Source organism: Hemiscyllium ocellatum, chromosome 29 (genome assembly GCF_020745735.1).
Source record: "Hemiscyllium ocellatum isolate sHemOce1 chromosome 29, sHemOce1.pat.X.cur, whole genome shotgun sequence".
In the NCBI taxonomy this organism is placed as follows: domain Eukaryota; kingdom Metazoa; phylum Chordata; class Chondrichthyes; order Orectolobiformes; family Hemiscylliidae; genus Hemiscyllium; species Hemiscyllium ocellatum.
The window spans coordinates 56,225,959-56,247,692 of NC_083429.1; the positions used below are offsets into that span (position 1 = coordinate 56,225,959).

At 44.4% G+C, this 21,734-nt stretch overlaps 1 protein-coding gene across 1 annotated transcript; it reads left to right on the forward strand.

Annotated features, from left to right (window-relative positions):
- The first annotated feature begins 438 nt into the window (after nt 1-438).
- LOC132829606 (myelin protein zero-like protein 3) lies at nt 439-21,119 on the forward strand. Its single transcript, XM_060846884.1, has 5 exons — nt 439-537; nt 618-781; nt 9,070-9,434; nt 13,782-13,845; nt 17,652-21,119. The coding sequence occupies exons 1-5, from the start codon at nt 480-482 to the stop codon at nt 17,712-17,714; spliced, it is 714 nt and encodes a 237-aa protein (XP_060702867.1). The 5' UTR covers nt 439-479; the 3' UTR covers nt 17,715-21,119.
- The last annotated feature ends 615 nt before the right edge of the window (nt 21,120-21,734 follow it).

Here is a 21,734-nt window from a genome sequence, read left to right on the forward strand (position 1 = left end):
CCCTCCCCTCCCAGGTGAGTCTCTCCCCTTCCCCCTTCCCCCTCCCCATGTGAGTCTATCCCCTTCCCAGGTAACTCTCTCCCCTCCCCTGCCCTCCCCAGGTGAGTCTCTCCCCTCCCCCTCCCCAGGTGAGTCTCTCCCCTCCCCCCTCCCCAGGTGAGTCTCTCTCCCCTCCCCCCTCCCCAGGTGAGTCTCTCTCCCCTCCCCCCTGCCCAGGTGAGTCTCTCTCCCCTCCCCCCTGCCCAGGTGAGTCTCTCTCCCCTCCCCCCTCCCCAGGTGAGTCTCTCTCCCCTCCCCCTGCCCAGGTGAGTCTCTCCCCTCCCCCTCCCCAGGTGAGTCTCTCTCCCCTCCCCCTCCCCAGGTGAGTCTCTCTCCCCTCCCCCTCCCCCTCCCCCTCCCCAGGTGAGTCTCTCTCCCCTCCCCCTCCCCAGGTGAGGCTCCTCCCCCGGATCTGGGGCAGGTTCTGATCTGGTTTCGCGATGATCCGGAGGGATCGGGAGCTGCTCCCGGTCGGGATCCTCCTGCTCCTGCTCCCGGGTGAGTGCGGCTCCCGCTCGGGAACTGGGGTTGTTGTTGTTGTTGTTGTAGCACTAACTGCTGCATTGCTGTGTCTGCAGGCGGAGCGGCGCTGGACATTTGGCTGGCGCCGAGTTTCCGGGGCTTCACCGGCGGCAGCCTGGAGCTGGTTTGTACCTTCAGCTCCTCGGCCCCGGTCAGTGAGCGCCTCACGGTGGACTGGTCTTACCGGGGCTGGGCTCCGGGGGCCGGGGGCAAACACGCGGTGAGTCCGGGGCTGGGGGCAGGGGGCTGGGAGCAGGGGGCTGGGGGCTGGGGGCAGGGGGCTGGGGGCTGGGGGTCAGGGGTCTGGGGTCTGGGGTCTGGGGTCTGGGGTCAGGGGGCTGGGGCTGGGGGCTGGGGGCAGGGGGCTGGGGTCAGGGGTCAGGGGGCTGGGGGTCAGGGGTCTGGGGTCTGGGGTCAGGGGGCTGGGGTCAGGGGGCTGGGGCTGGGGTCCGGGGTCACTGTGAGGGCTGACCCTGTTACAGACCATTGCCCCCTCCCTCACTCAGACCCTAGGCCAGCCCAATCCAGAACTTTCTCCCTCAATGGGAGTGTGTCACACTCCCCCTGGGAGGGGCGGGTAGGAAATGGGGCCCTACCCTGAGGCAGGTTCACTACCACCGCCCGTATTCAATAGGATTTTGGGCGGCACAGTGGCACAGTGGTTAGCACTGCTGCCTCACAGCGCCAGAGACCCGGGTTCAATTCCCGCCTCAGGCGACTGACTGTGTGGAGTTTGCACGTTCTCCCCGTGTCTGCGTGGGTTTCCTCCGGGTGCTCCGGTTTCCTCCCACAGTCCAAAGATGTGGGGGTCAGGTGAATTGGCCAAGTTAAGTTGCCCATAGTATTAGGTAAAGGGGTAAATGTAGGGGCATGGGTGGGTTGCGCTTCGGCGGGTCGGTGTGGACTTGTTGGGCCGAAGGGCCTGTTTCCACACTGTAAGTAATCTAAAAAAAAGGATCTGGGGTTCAGTGGAATTTTCTAGAAAGTGATCAGGAGGATGTTGTTGGGTGAGTGAGTGACCAAGTGGGTTAGAGGGGCCATTGTCAATTCTGTAAGAAAATGTGATCCTTGTCGGAAGGATGTGAAAACTGAATGTTTTCAGGACAACCTCCTCACCACAGCGTGACAGCAGCCAGAGAGCGGGCTTTACTACAGACAAAAATAGAAATAGCTAGAGCAGCTCAGCGGGACTGGCAGCAGCTGTGAAGAGAAATCTGTTAATGTTTGGGTCAAGTGACCCTTCCTCGGATCCAGACTTGTCTCTGATGAAAAGGATTGGATTTATTACTAACCTCCGATGGGAAGCAATATCTCACACAGTTTGAGGGAGAAAGGTTTTGGTCCAAGACCACTGTTTTGAATTTAAACAAGGGCAATTAGTGAAAATGAACTGGCAATTTAGGGTAAAGGATAAAGTCAATAGTGACTAACATTTAATCAGATATTCCAGAAATAGGAAGGATAGTTAGTAAGTTTGCAGGTGACACCAAAATTGGAGGTGTAGTGGACAGCGAAGAGAGTTACCTCAGATTACAACAGGATCTGGACCAGATGGGCCAATGGGCTGAGAAGTGGCAGATGGAGTTTAATTCAGATAAATGCAAGGTGCTGCATTTTGGGAAAGCAAATCTTAGCAGGACTTATACACTTAATGGTAAGGTCCTGGGGAGTGTTGCTGAACAAAGAGACCTTGGAGTGCAGGTTCATAGCTCCTTGAAAGTGGAGTCGCAGGTAGATAGGATAGTGAAGAAGGCGTTTGGTATGCTTTCCTTTATTGTTGTGGTTCTGTTCGCCGAGCTGGGAATTTGTGTTGCAAACGTTTCGTCCCCTTTCTAGGTGACATCCTCAGTGCTTGGGAGCCTCCTGTGAAGCGCTTCTGTGATGTTTCCTCCAGCATTTATAGTAGTGTGTCTCTGCTGCTTCCGGTTGTCAGTTGCTGTCCGCTGCAGTGGCCGGTATATAGGGTCTAGGTTGATGTGTCTGTTGATAGAATTTAGTTGTGTTTGTCGATGTGTTTGTCGACCTGGACCCAATATACCGGCCACTGCAGCAGACAGCAACTGACAACCGGAAGCGGCAGAGACACACCACTATAAATGCCGAAGGAAACATCACAGAAGCGCTTCACAGGAGGCTCCCAAGCACTGAGGATGTCACCTAGACAGGGGACGAAACGTTTGCAACAAAAACTCCCAGCTTGGCGAACAGAACCACAACAACGAGCACCCGAGCTACAAATCTTCTTTTATTAGTCAGAGTATTGAGTACAGGAGTTGGGAGGTCATGTTGCGGCTGTACAGGACATTGGTTGGGCCACTGTTGGAATATTGTGTGCAATTCTGGTCTCCTTCCTATCGGAAAGATGTTGTGAAACTTGAAAGGGTTCAGAAAAGATTTACAAGGATGTTGCCAGCGTTGGAAGATTTGAGCTACAGGGAGAGGCTGAACAGGCTGGGGCTGTTTTCCCTGGAGTGTCGGAGGCTGAGGGCTGACCTTATAGAGGGTTATAAAATTATGAGGAACATGGATAGGGTAAATAGGCAAAGTCTTTTCCCTGGGGTTGGGGAGTCCAGAACTAGAGGACATATGTTTAGGGTGAGAGGGGAAAGATGTAAAAGAGACCTAAGGGGCAACTTTTTCATGCAGAGGGTGGTGCGTGTATAGAATGAGGAAGTGGTGGAGGCTGGTACAATTGCAACATTTAAGGGGTATCTGGATGGGTATATGAATAGGAAGGGTTTGGAGGGATATGGGCCGGGTGCTGGCAGGTGGGACTAGATTGGGTTGGGATATCTGGTCGGCATGGACGGGTTGGACCGAAGGTTCTATTTCCATGCTGTACATCTCTATGACTCTAAATCACGGAATGGATACATTCGAAGGGATGGGTTGGCTATTTGTGGTTTAACTAAAAAAGTGAAATATGGAATCAAACTCAAAGAAAAGGCATATACAATAATTCTGCAAAGATAGGTCAGTAGATTGGACTGAATATTTTTTTAAAAATCACAAAGAATAAGTAAAAGATTAATAAGGCAAACATTAAATTATGACAGAAATTTATCAAAAATATAAAAATAAATTGGAAAATTTTCTTCAAATATTTAAAATAGAAAACAATAAAAAACAAAATGTTGGTCCTATTGAACTGATTCTAGATTAGAGAGGTGCTGGAAAAGCACAGCAGGTCAGGCAGCATCCGAGGGGCAGGAAAATCAACGTTTCATTCCTGATGAAGGGCTTTTGCCCGAAACATCGATTTTCCTGCTCCTCAGATGTCTCCTGACCTGCTGTGCTTTTCCAGCACCATTCTAATCTAGACTCTGGTTTCCAGCTTTTGCAGTCTTCACTTTCACCTTTTGAACTGAGTCTAGAAATTGAGGATAAAGAGATGGCAGACAAACTGAACAGATAAAAGCAAATTACTGTGGATGCTGGAATCTGAAACCAAAAGAGAAAATGCTGGAAAATCTCAGCAGGTCTGGCAGCGTCTGTAAGGAGAGAAAAGAGCTGACGTTTCGAGTCTAACTGACCCTTTGTCAAAGCTGAGCAGATATTTTGTGTTTAAATGATTTGGGTGAAGGGACAGCTAAATTTGATGATGATACAAAGATATGTAGGAAGGTGAGTTGTGAAGAGGACATAATGAGACCACAAAGGGATATAAATAGGTTAAGTGAGTGGGTAAAGGTCTGGCAAAAGGAGTGCAATGTGGGAAATTGTCCATTTTGGCATGAGGATTAAAAATAAATATTATCTAAATGGTGAGCAGTTGTAGAGCTGGGAGATGCAGAGAGATCTGGGTGTCCTAGCGCATGAATCATAGGTGGTACATTAATAATCAATAAAGTAATAGAATGTCATGGTTTATTATGAGGGAAATTGAATGCAAAAGAAGTGAGATTATGTTTCAGTTAAACAGGGCAGTGATGAGACTGTGTCTAGAGTACTGTCTACACGACTGGTCACTATATTTGTTGAAGGAAGTCAGTACATTGGAAACAGTTCAGAGAAGGTTCAGTAGACTAATGCTTAGAATGAGCAGATTACCTTCTGAGGAAAGATTATTCAGATTAGGCCTGTATCCACCACAGTTTAGAAGAGACAGTGGTGACCTAAATGAAACATATAAGATCCTGAGGAGACTTTACCCTATGGGTGCTGAAAGGATGTTTCCTCATGTGGAAGAATCTAGAACTAGAGGTCACTGTTTTAAAATAAAGTATTGCCCAATTAAAAGAGAGATAAAGAAACATTTTTCTCTCACACAGTTGTAAGGTTTTGGAATTCCCTTCCTCAGAAGATAGTCATGATTTGGAGATGCCGGTGTTGCACTGGGGTGTACAAAGTTAAAAATCACACAACACCAGGTTATAGTCCAACAGGTTTAATTGGAAGCACTAGCTTTCGGAGCGACACTCCTTCATCAGGTGGTTGTGGAGATAGTGGATGCAGAATCTTTCATATTGTTAAAGACCAAGGAGGTGGAAGATTATCAGGGAAATAAAGGAATGTCTAATTGAGGCTAAAATCAGATTCGTCGGGATCTTGTTGAATGGCAGAGCAAACTCAAAGGGCTGAGTCGCCTCCTTTTCTTACCTGTGTGTTTGTATAAACTGTATCGAACAAGTGTCTATAAAAATGCAGAGAGAATATTAGACTTTGATTACAGAAGAATCTGGGTGCCCTGGTTAATGAGTCACAAAATGTTAGTGTGCAGGTTCAGCAAGTGATCAGGAAGGCAAATGGAATATTGTTATGGATTGCAGAGGGAATGGAATATAAAAACAGGAATGTTTTGCTTGAGTTATATACGGTATTGGTGAGACTAGTGTGTCTTTATTTTAAAAAGCAAATACTTGTAAGCGTTTTAGAGAACGTTCTCTTGAATGATTCCTGCGGTTGAGGTGAGGGGGATTACCTTCTAGAGAATGGTTGGATTTGTATGGTCCGTATCTACAGGAGTTTAGGAGAATGAGCGTTTGCTTATCAAAACTTATAAGATCCTGGGAGACTTTGCAGGCTGGATGTTAAAATGATGTTTTCCCGTATAGGAGAGAGTGGAACAAGAGGCATCATTTAAAAATATTCCTCCCTGAATTAGAGAAATATTTTCTCTCTGAGAATTGACAGTGTGTCTGGCAGTGCCATTGAATGTTTTTAAGGCTAAGGTATATTTTTGACTAATGAAGAAGTCAAAGGTTGTTGGGTAGTACAGAGGAAACAGGATTTCAGGGCAAAATCGGGTCCGCTAAGGTCTTACTGAATGTGGAGCAGATGTGTGTGCTGAAAGGCCTCCTGCCCCAGTTCACATCTTCATGGTATGATCGGGTGATAGAATGGGCTTGAGGAGCTGAATGGCCTACACTTGCCTGTGTTCATTCAGAGTTAGATTCCTGGGAGAATGGAATCATTACTATTATGATAGGAAGAGACAATTCAGCCCATCATGTCTGTGCTAGCTTTTTGAAAGAGAATTCAAGTTATCTACAGCCCCCATTTCTCTGTGCATTTCCACACGTCGATGAATTTTATTGTGGGGTTTTTTTTCAATTCTGTTTTATAAGATATTATCAAAACTACTCCCAATGCCCCTTCAAGCAGCACTTTCCACATCACAACATCTCACTCTGGTCAAAACAAAGTTTCTTCAAGTTACACATGGTTTCTTGGCTGATCGATTTGAATCACTGTCCCCCAAGTGACTGCCCCTTTGGCCACTGAAACACTTCCTCCCTGACATACTCTATATTAACTCATTGAGACTGTGAACTCCTCCATTAAACGACTGGTTAATCTTCACAGCTCTAAGCAGAGCATGGTCACTCCACCAGGCACTCTGTCAAACTTATCCTTGTTAAGTCTTCTTGGAATCTTTGTTCTGGTGTGGCACTGTCAGAGGGTCAGTACTGAGAAAGTATGTTAGTGTCACAGGGTCAACCCCCAGATGTTATGTGAAAAGTAAGCCCTATTATCGCTAAAAGACTATTTCATGGTGGGATGGAGTTCCTGTCTTCATCATTTATCTTTGCTCCAATCTTCACTGAAATATTTTGTCTTGCTCATCACATTAAAATTTGTGTGGGATTTCACTCTATTTTGATTGGCTGCTGTGTTTTTGGCTGAAAATGTGTTGCTGGAAAAGCGCAGCAGGTCAGGCAGCATCCAAGGAGCAGGAGAATCAACGTTTCGGGCATAAGCCCTTCTTCAGGAATTCCAAGGAACAGGAGAATCGACGTTTCGGGCATAAGTGTTTTTGGTCCTGCTATGGAAATGATTTAGAGGTGCTGGTGTTGGGCTGGAGTGGACAAAGTTAAAAATCACACAACAACTGGTTGTAGTCCAACAGGTGTATTTGGAAGCACTAGCTTTCGGAGCGACGCTCCTTCATCAGGTAGCCAGTGGGACAGGATCATAGGACACAGAATTTATAGTAAAAGATCAAAGTGTCGTACAACTGATGCGATGTATTGAACAAATCTAGATTACTGTTAAGTCTTTTATCTTTTAGAATGGGTTACAGGTTTCGATTTGTTAATATGTATATCCAGAACTTCTTTCAAATCACATTCCTGAGATAACTGAATGTTTTATAAAAAGGTGACGTCTCAGCTCAGCCAGTGCATTAAAGGTGTGAGGTTAGAGTCTGTATCTATTCCAAATTCGAATCAGACTGGTTCTATTTCCAAAGTAGGAACTTAGAAAATTTTGTGTCCTATGATCCAATCCCATGAGCTACCTGGTGAAGGAGCAGCCCTCCGAAAGTTTGTCCAGGTACACAATCCTTATTCAAAACCGGGACCAGCCGGTTTTCGGAATTCAGAATTTTTTGAATTTCAGAATAAGTGACGGTGAAATTTTTAAAAATCTTACTGAACAGCAGACTCACTGTGAGTACCATGGGCCCTGAGACAGAATTGAAGCCTACCAGTGCGAGGCCACGTGTGTTATCAAAACTACTTCATTTGCTGTAGAGCTCTTTGGACAAACCTTCAGGATGTTTCAGGGATGCAGAGTTATTTTTTATTACGATGTTCCTACATTCACCCTGACACTGTGATTCCGTTTACCAAACCCCAGTGATTGACATAATGACCATCAGGGCTCAGTGCTTCTGTCTGGGATTGTGTTTGACCACAGCCTTCCTGAGCTTTGACTGTGGTGTTTGTGGGAAATCAGTAACCCATCACTAAAGGCTATCTCATAGCCAATTCCCGGATAATGTGACCATCAGGTGGTCACTGATGGAGTCCATTCCATGAGATCAGCTTCTGGGCAGATACCAAGGAGGGACAGTTTCCTGTTTCTTCCTGGTCCCCAAGAATGAAGCTGTTTTACAACTTTTATATTCACATTAACTGAGGAAAGAACCGCAACAGTATGTCGACACTCACTGCCTGGGACAGAGAGTGTCAGCACTGACCAGGGGAGAGTGTGTCCACAAACATTCCTGATGGGGAGAAGGGTTGAGGAGGTTTACAGCTGCAGGAGCTGCTGCTCGAACATGCGGTGCCTCTGCCCTCAGGTGGCCACATGCGGTATGGCAGCTGTCCCCGATCAGACAACAGCACCATTCGCGAATGGAACAGCAATTCACTGGGAGAGTGATGTACATTAACACAGTCTCATTCCTGATGAAGGGCTTTTGCCCGAAACACCGATTCTCCTCGGATGCTGCCTGACCTGCTGTGCCTTTCCAGCACCACTCTAACACAATCACAGGCCGTTTCCTGAAATGTTTTTCATCTGGTGGAGTACTTTTGAAATATAGTCACTGTTGTAGTTTAGGGAATGCTGCAGCCAAGTTGCATAAGAAGTAATTAATAAATATAAAATAATCCCACACAATAATTAATAACCCCACACAAAGTCATTCATGTCCTGGTGGTCTGTTTTTGCCCTATCTTCTGAAGAATGAGTTACTTGGCTACTGGGGTTAATCCTCTCAATATTCTTCAAAATGGAGTCCTGGGATCTCTTTAAATCTCCTGGGATCTCTTTAAATCCACCTGAGAGAGCAGTCAGGGCCCTGAGTTAATATTTTCTGAAAAAGATGTTACTTTGAACAACGTAGCACTTCCTCAGCGCTACCTTTACCATTGAGCTCGTGCTTGAAGGGGAACATTAACCCACAATCTTCTGCCTTTGAGATTAGAGCAGCATCGTTGAGCCTGGCCTCAATGACCAACACTGACCTCCCGTGGGGGTGGAGTGGGGGGGGGGAGGGGAAGGGGGGATGCTCTGGGCACTTTCAGTTTGTCGCCCAGCTGACTCCAGGTGCTTGAGATGGTACATCATGAGCAATGTTGTAGTGAGCAGTGAGGAGACCTTCCAGGGTGCAGCGGATGCTTAGTGCCAGGATATGAATCTAGAGGGGAAATCAACCAGGTGTGGCATCACTCTGTGTGAGGGGAGGGTCTTCTACAAACTGTTGCCCTTCACTGGAATGAAATAAAGTTTGCATTTGACCTAAACTAGTTAATCCTTCATCTCTCTCTCCTGACATAGATTCTCCACTATCAGTCTGAAGCCTTTCCCGCTCACAGTGGCCCGTTCAAGGATCGAGTCCTGTGGAATGGGGATGTTACAAAAGGAAATGCTTCCATCATCCTGAAGAACTTAACACAGAATGACAACGGGACATTCAGTTGTACGGTACAGAACCCGCCAGATGTAAGCAGTGAGATGCCGAGCACTGTCCTCACTGTCACTGAGAGAGAGCTCCCGTTTCGCCTCAGTGTGGCTGTCCTTCTGGTTTTGTTGGTGATAATTCCGTCTCTGCTGGTGGTCACGGTGCACCTGCTGTGGATGGGCAAGAGGTTCGGCTTCTATGGAGTCAACTCCAAAAACACATCAATCGAGCTCCTCGAGGGGTAGGTTCAGCCAGGATGTATAAAAATATTCTTGTGCTATTTTCCTGAACAGGAGTCACCTGGATTGCTAAGAATTTATGTGAAAATCTCAACCAGGTTTATTTAACAGGGCAACTGACAGTTCATAGTTCTTGAACAACTCATAGTTCTTGAACAACTTGCGTCCACATCCTCAGCCTTGCTGCTACTTGGACTCTTCAAGACCATAAGATAAAGGAACAGCATTAGGCCATTTGGCCCATCGGGTCTGCTGCACCTTTCAATGCTCACTAATATGTTTCTGAACACCATTCTTCTGCCTTCTCCCTGTAATGTCCGATCCCTTTACTATTCAAGAACCTATCTATCTCTGTCTCAAATACACTCAATGACTCATGATATATAGTGTCATCCTGGTCTTTGGGTTATTAACATACTCTCTCTTAAAACTTCTCCCTCCTCCTCCCCCCACCTCCTCTCCATCAACCCACCATTAAACCACATGCATTAAAATTAATACGTTAGTAATTGCAAAACTATATACAGAAGAACTGTAGAATTGATGAATTTAATGGGTATCAAAGAAATGGCTAAGCAGCTAAAGATGTACTTTCATTCTGTGTTCGTAAAGGAGGGGACAAGTAATATCTCAGAAACGTGGGGAAACAGAAACTTTAGTGAAAGAGAAGAACTGCAGCCATTGGTTAGTGGGATACTGCATGGATCAGCACTAGAACCCAGCTATTCACAATATATTAATGATTTGGATGAGGGAACTAAATGCAACATCTCCAGATTTACATAGTATACAAAACTGATTTGTAAAATGCTCTTGCTATAGAGAGAATACAGCGAAGGGTTGCCAGTCCAATCCCAAGGATGGTGGGACTGACAGATGAGGAGAGGTTGATCTGATTAGGATTATATTATTGGAGTTCAGAAAAATAAGGAGGCATCTCGAGAAACCTAAAAAATTTTAACAGTTTTGGCAGGGAAAATGTAGGCAGAATGTTCTTGGTGCTGGGTCCAGAACCAGGGGTCACAGCTTAGGGATAAGGGGTAAACCTTTAGGATGAAGACAAGGAGGCATTTCTTCACCCAGAGAGCTGTGAGTCTGTGGTGTTCACTACGACAGAAAACAGTTGAGGCCAAAACAGTATATGGTTTCAAAATGAAATTGGATATCGCACTTGGGGCTAACAGAATCCTAGGATATGGAGGAGGAATAGGAACATGCAGCTGAGTTGGATGATCATTATAATGAATGGCAGGGCAAGCTCAGAGCTACCCTTGCTGCTATTTTCTCTGTTTCTGGGTCGAGGTTGTTTGTTTATCCTTTTGGCTCTTGAGATGGTGCAGTCTGCTGGAGACCTAGACTTCACATTTGTTTTTTTTTACAACCTGTACTTATGAATGTGCTGGTTATTGTCAGGGTAGTTTCCACACCATCATTATCCAAATGTATCTTTGTGTTTGTTTTCTATCCACAGGTTTGAGTATTGTACTGGCTTCTGTATCTCTGCAGTGTTGCTCCATTTGGTGTTATAACTTTGTAGAATCTAGACTTACTGCACACTTTTTTAGACAGGTAACCAGGTTCCTTGGATAGGATAAATTTTCTGACCTTCTGTCCTGCAGGTAAATAAGGAACTTCCACAGCTACAAGTCAGTCACATTCCATCTTTATTCTCCTTTTGTTTTTCAAGAATTTAGTCCTGTATTTCTGAGAACTTGGACAGGTGATGGTTTGGCTGGATTAGTTTAATTTGCCATCCAAACATGGTTTCTGTTAGTGATGACAACCTCATATGCAGAAATTTAGTTCTTATGCGTAACAAAACAACAAGAATATTTCATTTTATTTATTTTATTCTAATTTATTTGAATTGTTTTATTGTTCTGCACTTCACAATGGATGTTTTATTAGTGCAACCCAGTTGCTGTGTGAGACTCTGGAGCTGGATTAGTGCGGTGAACTACCACAGGTTTATAACCCATTTGGCTCATGTCTCTAAAACATTTGGTTATAAACTGTGTCCTGTTTTCAGATCTGATTTTTACAGCTGTACAGAATATTGCAATCATTGTGTCTGCCATGAACACACTTAAAGTGTCCTTTAACTGTTTGACAATTGGAAATTTAAGAAAAATAGTGACGAGGAGAAAATTGTTAACACATGCTGAGAAAATCTATTGCAATTTTGGACTAAGGAACTGAGGGATCCTCACAAGGGTGCAGAGATTATTTGTGTTGCTATGCTTTAATGATTGGGGAATGTCTTGCACATCCTTACTGTCTTCTCAATGTCATTGTTGGTCTCTGGACAACACACCGTACACTATGCCAGGCCGATGTAACTGTGACAATATGTCCTGGTACAAGCTCTTGTTATCTTTTCAAAATTATCCTTCTTGAACTGTCTGGTTTATCAATGACCAAAAGCATCAGGGAATGTACAGCATCTCCTGTCTCACGATTGGCTAACCAATCCTGTCTCACGATTGGCTAACCAAACCTGTCTCACGATTGGCTAACCTTTCTCTGCAGTGAGTGAAACAGACCACATTTCGAACAAGACTTGCTTGCTCTCTGTGTCGTGCACCAACGCTGGTAACTACACCTAACTGCCTGCACATATTGTACAGCTACAATGGCTTCATAATTTGTGCCAATGGTTTAGCAGTTTATCAATACTATGACCTTTTATTTCTCAGAGGTCTTTTCGAAAAGCTGCAATGAACATTGACAGTATGACCAGCCCTGCTCAGATAGCTCAGTCTCTGAGAAACCTCCAGCTCTGCCCTTATCACACCAACCTTTTCTATTCCTTAAGTCACGTGTTGGCCACACCAGATATGGGCATCAGTGAATTTTAAAGTTCTTTTTTTTAATAAAGCCCATCCTATTGGATTTCCCACAGCTCAGCAGCTTATCTCTGGTCATGTTGAGGCAGGCTTGAAGTGTTGAGACAACGCAACCCCTTATCTTCCACAGTTACCTTTATTTTCTCCACAGGCTACAATGGCTCAATCCTACAGCCATCCAATTCATGCGAATGACTTTGGGTTGTCATCTTTGTGATGTTCTCTGTGCTTTGTAAATCGACGTTTCAATAATTTATAGAATCTGTTGGTAACTAGTGACATCCTGTATACTTAGCTCCAGATCACCAGAGCTAAGATCAGCTGGAAATGTGGAAACAAAAAAAAGAGCTGGAGTAGGCTATTCGGCCCATTGAGCCTGCTTCCCTGTTCAAAAGACCATGGCGGATCATCCAACTCTATCAGCCCATTCCTGCTTTCACCTCATACCCTTTGACCTCTTCAGCTCTAGGAACTCTGTTTTCAAGAAGTTACACACTCTGTTTTCACCTCAATCACTTTCTATGACAATGAATCCACAGACTCACTACTCTCTCGGTAAAGAAATCTCTCCTAATTTCAGTCCTAAATAGATTATCCATTGTCCTTAGTCTGTGTTCTTGACTGAGTCCAGTTTCCCTCATCATTGGGATCACCCTTCCTGCAGTTAATTCCAGTGAATATAATCCTAACTCATCCAATCGGATTCGAATCCCTGCTTCACTCTCAAACTGAAGCCTGGAATCGAGAAAGGAAAGTTTGGATTTGTGGAAAATTCTGGTTTGCATTCCCCTTAGAACATCACATTAATTAAATACTTTGTTTCTCTGACATCACCTCATTTGTGCAGTGCATTTAATTCTGCATTTTGATAGCACCTGATGTGGTTTTAAACCCAGCCCTAGCAGTTTCTGCGGTATTTGTTACAGAGGATGGCCCTGGTCCGAGAAGGGGGACTATTCACTCGCCTCTATTTTATGGCAGCTTTCCTCAGTTATCTTTCCTGAACAGTCAGCCGCCAGAGATCTCAGCTGTCAGTGTCTGACTCCTGGCTGTCAAGTTAACCACCATACAATGTCACAATATTGAGTTAAATTGGAGTAACCATTGAAAACATCTTAAATGAGCTGCTAATCTGCAGAGAGAAAGATTTACTAATCATTCAATCACTCAGCACTGAGGAGGCCATTTGGCCAATTGTGACTGAACTGGCCCATTGAGAGAATTTTCCAATTATTCCCACTCCACCCACTTAGCGCCATAAGTTTGGAAACCATCCAAATTTCTGGGAGCTCATTCTAGATTATAACAAGCTGTGGAAGGCACAAGTTCTTCACAGCTTCCTCTTGGGATCTTCCCATTCCCTCCAAATTCCTCCTCCTCACTCAATGCTCTAAAAGTTGGAATTAGACATCTGTGTGCAATAGAAACAAAAATAAATAATTAGTTCCTTTGAAATATTTGCCTTTTGTCACAACCAGTAACTGGAGCTATTTTTCTGAGCAGGACTGATGAAGGTGAAAGTGACCAGGGAATCGGGATCTGTTTCTGCTGTGTATCGTGTTTCCAGGTAGGATCTCAAATACATGATTTGGTTGGCTTGGCACTCACTTCCCTCCTGCTGTGCAGGAGCCAGGGAAGGAGGGGGGCTCTGCTGGGGGGGTGTGCTTGGGGCCTGAGGATCAGCCACCTGAATCATAAGAAATACGGAACAGTTGAGGCCATTTGGCCCTTTTAGGCTGCCTGCTATTCACTACAATCCAAGACAAAGAGCTCTGTGGAGAACACCATAGGCAGAGAATCTATCAAAGTGGATTACATAAAACCAACATGGATTCATGAAAAGGAAATCATATTTGACAAACCTACTGGAGTTTTGTGAGGATGTCACTTATAGAATAGATGAAGGGGAACCAGTGGATGTGGTGCATTTGGATTTTCAGAAAACTTTTAATTCCCACCTTGGAGGTTATTGTACAAAATTAAACCGCATGGGATTGGTGATAATATTCTGGTATGGATTGCAAACTGATAAACACTCAGGAAACAGAGAGAATAAGAACAAACAAGTCTTATTTGATGTGGAGAACAGTGACTAGTGTAACATCACAGGGACCAGAGATGACCTAATTCTGGATTTACCCATGAGGAGAGACATCCTCTCAGCATCCACCCCGCCAAATCCCCTCAGAACCTTATGTTTCACTCTTCTTAACTTCAATGAGATTAAGCCTAGCCTTTCCTCGTCAGATAATTTCTTCCTTTCAGAATTTAGCTGAGTGAACCTTCTCTGAACTGATCCCAATGGAAACCTGTCCCTCCTTATGTAAGGAGATCAGGACTCTGCAAATTATTCTAGAAGAGCTCTCACCAGTGACCTGTACATGTCAGGCGTGACCTCCCAGTTTTAATACCATCCACTTTGTAATAAAGTCTCACATTACTATTTCCTTCCTGATCGTTTGCTGATGTTGCTTGCTAACGTTTTGTGGTTCATGTACTAGGACACCCTGATCCCCTTCAGTGCAGCATTCTGCAGTCAGTCTCCAATTAATTCTTCTTTTCTGTTTTTCCTGTCAGAATGGATGTTCTCACATTTTCTCCGATTATAAACAATGTGCTAGATGTTTGTCCGCTCATTTAACAAATCTATATTCCCTTGCAAATTCTTTGAAGAGTGGCATGAGAGCAGGAATTGGCCATTCAGCCCATTGAAGCTGCTGTACATTCTGCATCATCATCCAGTTCAATGGCCTTTTCCCACAGCCCTCTGAGATACAGATCAACAGAGTAAAAGACATCATCCTCATCTTGTGTCCGAGTGAAAGTGCTTACAACATCTGCAGGACAGCTTCAGAAATGAGGATACTTAGTCTCTTCGTACGTTGACACCTCTCAAACCTCCTTACGATTTAAGGAAGATTATAAACATGTGCTCTTCTAAAATGAATAACAGCAATTGTTTTTACATTATATTCTATCTGCCATGTTCTTGCCCACTCTCCAAGTCTGTCCAAACCCTCTTGAATCCAACTGTATCTTCCTCACAGCACACACATCCATCTAACATTAGTTCACCTGTGAACTTGAAAATATTACATTTAGGTGCCACACCCAAACATTGATATTTATTATGAACAGCTGGGGCCCAAGTACTGGTCCTGCAGTAGCCCAGGAGGCACGGCCTGCAACATGACATTGGCCCGTTTGTCTTTTCTGTCAGTCAGTCCTTAATCCATGCCAGTACTTTAACTCCAAAACCAATGCTTTAATTTTGCTAACCAGCCACCTATGAGGGAACTTATTAAAATCCTTTTGAAAATCTAGGTGTACTGTGTCCACCAACTCTCCTTCATCAATTATATCCACAATCAGCACATTGGCTCTGTGTTTAGCACTGCAGCCTCGCAGTACCAGAGAGTTGGGTTTGATTCACCCTCGGGTGACTGTCTGTGTGGAGTTTGCACATTCTCCCCTTGTCAGTGTGGGTTTCCTCCGGTTGCACTGGTTTCCTCCCACACTCCAAAGATGTGGATTAGCCCATGGGTAATGCAGGGATATGTTAAGGGGGGGGATGGGTATGGGTGGGATGTTCTTTGGAGTGTCAGTGTAGACTCGATGGGCCAAATGGCCTGCTTCCACACTGGGGATTCTATGATCTCCAAAAATTCCAATGGGTTTGTCAAACATGATTCCATTTTCACAAATCCATGTTATGTCCAATCAGATCATTATCATCCATCTGTCTATGTATCACATCCTTTATAACTGATTCTATTTTTTTTCCCTAATGTTGATACAGGACTAACAGGTCTGTAGGTCCCAGTTTTCCCTTCCTCCCTCCCTTCTTAAATAGTGTGATGACATTTGCCTACAAAATAGTTGGTCCTTTCAACCAGGTGACTCATGCCAATTTTAAATAGAGGCCCCAATACTAATTTCTGTGTAGTTTGTCAGCATGTGCAGACTCTGTTTTCTGTTCATCAGCCAATTCTCTAGCCAAACTAATATATAAACCTCAAAATGGTGAGCTCTTTCTTGTGCAATAAATATAAACAAATGTTGCAAGACTTGGACAATATCAGGTTTGGGTTGATAAGTGGCAAGTAACATCTGTGCCACACAAATGGCAGGCAATGACTCTCTCCAACAAGACAGAACATAACCACCACCCCTTTACATTTAATGATCATCACTGAATTCCCCACTATCAGTATCTTGGAAGTTAGCATTGACCAGAAACTTAACTGGATCAGCCATATAAATACTATGGCTATAAGAGCAGGTCAGAGGCAAGGATACTGCAGCGAGTAAATCACCTCCTTACTCCCCAAAGTCTGTCCACCATTTACAATGTGCAAGGCAGGAGGGTGATGGAATACTCCCCACTTGCCTGGATGGGGGCAGCTCCAACACACTCAAGGAGCCAGGGCAAAGCAGATGCTTGAATGGGACCATATTCACTCCTACTACTACCATCATTGACAAGATGCAGTATTAAAATTCACCAAAGATCCTCAAACAGCACCTTACAAACCCATAACCATTTCCATTCAGAAGGACAAGGGCAGCAGATACATGGGAACACCATACATTCAAGATCCGTTCCAAGCCACTCACTATCCTAACTTGGAAATATATCACCATTCCTTCACTGTCAGCGGGTCAAAATCATGGAATTTCCTCCCTAAGGGCATAGTGGGTAAGCTTTACTCCGCATCTAACACTACTGTCCCTGACCTGTGAGCATTTGATAGGGTACAGTGTAAAGGGAGCTTTACTCTGTATCTAACCCTGTACTGTCCCTGTCCTGGGAGAGATTGATGGGGCTGGTGTAAAAGAAGCTCTATTTCTAGTTTTTCTTCAGTGTGGCCCAGTGGCTCAGTAGTCAGCACTGCTGCCTCCCAGGGTCCCAGGTTCGATTCCCACCTCGGGCCACTGTCTGTGTGGACTTTACACATTCTTCCCATGACTGCTTGGGTTTTCTTCCGGTGATCCGGTTTCCTCCCACGACCCAAAGATGCCCTGGTTAGGGTGGATTGGCTGTGGGAAAGGCAAAGTTACAGGGAGAGGATGGGTCCAAAGTGATGCTCTTCAGAGGTCAGTACAGACTCGATGGGCCGAATGGCCTGCTTCCATACTGTAGGAATTTTATGATATGGTAAAAAGGGTAGAGGGAACTTTATTCTGGATCTAATCCTGTGCTGTCACTGTCTTGGAAGTGTTTAATGGGAAAGAGGGAGCTTTACTTTTAGTTTGGGTAGAAAGAGGTTTTAATTACCGTTTAAAAGAATAGAGGAAGTTTTAATCTGTTCGTACCCTGTGCTGTGCCTGTCCTGGGAACATTCACTCTGTATTTTTTCTTTTTTCCTCTAGGAATCTGATGAGGAAGATGAAGATTTCCATCGCTTTTACCCAGCATCTGAATCAGTTACATAGTTTGAAATATTTTATGATCCCACCTTTATCAGTAAGACCATCCCTGGGACTCTCCACTGACTGAAGAGTTTGTTTGTCTGAAGATGGTGTGTGGGATTATTTAACAATGTCAACTTTCACTGATACACAGGGAACAGCTTTGGGAGAGTCTATGTTGTTACTCGTATTCCTTACACATCTTGTCATTATTCATACTTCAAGGGAGTGCTTAAAGTTCTTGTTGATCATCTAATGATCTCAGCAATGTTTTACCAAAGAGAAGTTAGCGTTTCGGAATGGAAGGTCATCATCCCAAACTATCCCCTTTGCTTCTGCCTCCACAAACCCAATGTGGATTTCCAACCTTTTCTGTTTTTATTTCAGATTCCCAGTGTCTGCAGTATTTTGCTTCTGTCTTAGAAGCCTGTTATTAGGGAAATGGAAGAGTGTGAATCCAATACTTCAGAAATCAGTAGTCCATCCCAGCTGGAGGATTGTGTTCAGTTCTAGGGCGAAAGATGGTGGAGCTCAGTGAAGGCACAGGGACATTCATGAAAAGGGGGCATTTTGAGGGAGTTTAATTAAATGAGATTAAACTACAGAAGCTGGGATTGTTCGCCAAGAAGAGTAAACCAGGGACCTGGGTTCGATTCCGGTCTCAAGTGACTGTGCAAACCCCGTACAGACATTCTCCCTGTGTCTGCGTGGGTTTCCTTCGGGAGCTCCGGTTTCCTCCTACAATCCAAAGATGTGCAGGTCAGGTGAATTGACCATGCTAAATTGCCCATAGTGTTCAGGGATGTGTAGGTTGGATGCATTAGTTGGGGTTAAACATAGAGTAATAGGATTGGGGAATGGGTCTTGATGGGTCACTCTTCAGAGGATCGGTGTGGACTTGTTGGGCCAAATGGCCTATTTCCACCCTGTAGGGATTCTATAAAATTCAGTGAAAAAAACCTGAAAATTCAACGAGTTGTTTAGTCAAATAAATTGTGAGAAATTGTTTCCAGGGACCAGATTTTGGGAAGGGGAGGGGGGGCAGTGGGAAGCAATTATTTGACAACAGAGTGACTTGTGATCTGGACTCCATGGACTGAAAGGGTTGTGGGAGCTGATTAATAACATTTAAATTAAAATTTTATTTCTAAATTCATAAGAAACAATCTGTGCAGGGTCAATTAGCAAGGATAAGGACGAGGTAGGACGCTAAACGAACAACTCTTTCAAGAATCTGGATCAAATATGATGGGCTGAATGGCCTCCTCCTATGACATGCCATTCTCTGAGACAAGGTGGAGCACTCCCTTAGTGCTGACCCTCTGATATGGGGCGCTCGCTCAGAACTGACAGAGTGCTGCACTATCGGATGATCAATGTAGGTTGTGATTCTGCTAGCCCAGTTGACATATTTTCTAAATCCATCGTTTGTACTTACTTCTATTACTACATCTGTTGCTTTACTGATTTCCCAATGGTCATTTCATCTCCTCAGCTCTGTGTCCATTCAAACACCTTTCCTTTAGCTCTTTCCTTCTCTCCCTCTTTCTCTGGCTCTAGACGTATTTAAAGCCTGTTACATAGGACATAGAACAGGCCCTTCAGCCCTCAATGTTGTGCCAACCTGTGAACTAATCTAAGCCCACCCCCCTATGCTATCCCATCATCATCCATGTGCTTATCCAAGGATTGTTTAAATCTCCCTAATGTGGCTGAGTTGACTACATTAGCAGGTAGGGCATTCCACACCCTTACCACTCTCTGCGTAAAGAACCTCCCTCTGACATCTGTCTTAAATCTATCACCCCTCAATTTGTAGCTATACCCCCTCATACAAGCTGATGTCATCATCCTAGGAAAAAGACTTTCACTGTCTACCCTATCTAAGCCTCTGATCCTTGATGTTTTCCAGTGCTGATGAAAGGACATCATTCCTAAAATTTACCCCGTTTCTCCACATCAGATATTGTCTGAGCTGTTGAGTGTTTCCCAGTTTTATTTTTGTTTTTATTTCAGATTTCCTGCCTCTGCCTTGATTGCTACCTGAGAGCAGCTGTGAGCAAGGTGATGGAAGGTTACAGGTTACAATTGGAAGAAAAAGCTCCTAATGGATTTAGACACAACACAAACTTTGTCCAAATTTGAAATTATACTTCTGTAGAAATTATGCAAAATTGTCCAATGGATTCTGCATCTCAGATCCTGATCTTCCTTCCCCCCCCTTTCCCCCCCCCCAGTATCATCCTGCCTCCTCCTCCTCACTCCTTTCCCTATAGTTTGTGGTCCCATTCCCTCTGAGGTCCCCTAGGGAAGCCAGTGTTAAGCCTTCTCCATCCCTGGGGATTCTGGGGGTTTATGATTCACCGAGAAACTGGGGACAAATATTTGGGACTAGGTGTTTGTTGCCTGATATGCAAAGCCACGTAGAGTCATGGAGTTATACAGCATGGAAACAGACCCTTCGAATCAACTCATCTGTACCGACCCAATATTCCTTATCTGATCTAGACCCATTTGTCAGCATTTGGCCCATATTCCTCTATACCCTTGCTATCCCTGTACCCTTCCAGATCTCTTTTAAATGTTAGTGGATCAGCCTCCACCACTTCCTCTGGCATCTCATTCCGTACACGCACCACCCTCTGCATGAAAAGGTTAACCCTTAGGTCCTTTCTAAATCATTCCCCTCGCAACTAAAATCTGTGCCCTGTAGTCTTTGTTCATAGTCAAGTGAGTAATGCCTGTGTGTGGTCCCATGTTCATGGCTGGGTGTTTTGAGCAGGTGTTGGGTTTGGAAGGTGGGGTTCCCATGTGCCTGCGGTGGTTACTTTCTGTAGCTCTGAGCAGTTTTCTCCTGATTGTCTATTCAATTGACTGGAAACATTGAGTGAAGCCAGAAGGTGTGATGCTGCGCATGCTAAATGTCTTGATTAGGTTTATTACTGTGTAGCTGGAGCATATAGTGAAGAATACTTTGGGATTTGCAATTTCAAAGGAAATGCTTTTGTAAAAGTGATGTTTGGTCAGCCAAAGGCTATATCATCCACATCCTGTACCTCACCATCACCTCACTCCTTCTCTTCCTCTCATGTTTTGATCTTTACTTCTTTGTCTCCATTATCCTTCCTTCCTGGTTCCCTCTACCCCTTCACCCACCTATCCCTCTTTTCCCCCTAACTCTAAGGGTGAGGTTTCCATGGTTAGCTCATTCTGCCCTGTGAAAATCCTGGAAGAAAGAATTGATCTCTACATGGAAAGACAAGGTTTCATCAAGGATAGTCAGAGGGAGGTCATTCTGAATAAATTTGAATGTTAAGGAGGTGACCAGGTGTGTGGATGAGGATAGTGCTGGGAACAGGTCAAAGCTTTATGTTCTTTATGTTAAGATATTTGAAAATTGTCATAAAGATTTACAGCCTCCTATGAAAATGTTTTTGTGTCTAAACACCATGGCATCCAACTACAACAGTTAAACTAAAGATATGTCAAGTCAGGTTTCTCTCTGGGATCTGATTATATCAGATACCATTAGCTGGGATTGTAACAGCCTGTTTAATTCCTAGATATCAGCTTCAGTGGTTATGGAGCAGGAATGGGGCCCTCAGGTGGTCTACAGAGGGTCACATTGCTCCTGGTGAAAGCAGCAAGTTAAAGAACTGCTCATATTCCCATCAATGTTTAACATGGAGCTTCACTCCTCATTCTGAAATTCTGGATGTGACGAGCTTAATACAGGGTTGGTATTCAGGCAAAAATGCCAACAATAAGCTTCAACTCTGTGCACAGGTATTAATCTCACAGGTTGTTCATGGAGACACTGTGCCCAGGAATAGAATGAGCAGCAACATCTAGAAGGAAGATCCTGTCTACCCAATTGGAATCTGGCAGTTGGAACTGGCTGGAAGTTCTTGACAGGAGAATGGCAGAATCTGGGATTCCCGGATTCTGCCAAGTTTGGAATTCTGCACAATGTTGGAACTTGTGGAACCTGAGAATCAGCTACAGTTTCACTGCATCTCTGAGAGAAAACGGATCGATGGGGGC

Bases quoted from the DNA above. Each gene is read 5' to 3' on its own strand.
- LOC132829606 (XM_060846884.1), top strand. From the start codon at position 480: ATGATCCGGAGGGATCGGGAGCTGCTCCCGGTCGGGATCCTCCTGCTC. The intron at 9,435-13,781 runs GTAGGTTCAGCC...TTTTCTGAGCAG, and splicing joins TCAATCGAGCTCCTCGAGGG to GACTGATGAAGGTGAAAGTG. The intron at 13,846-17,651 runs GTAGGATCTCAA...TTTTTCCTCTAG, and splicing joins GCTGTGTATCGTGTTTCCAG to GAATCTGATGAGGAAGATGA.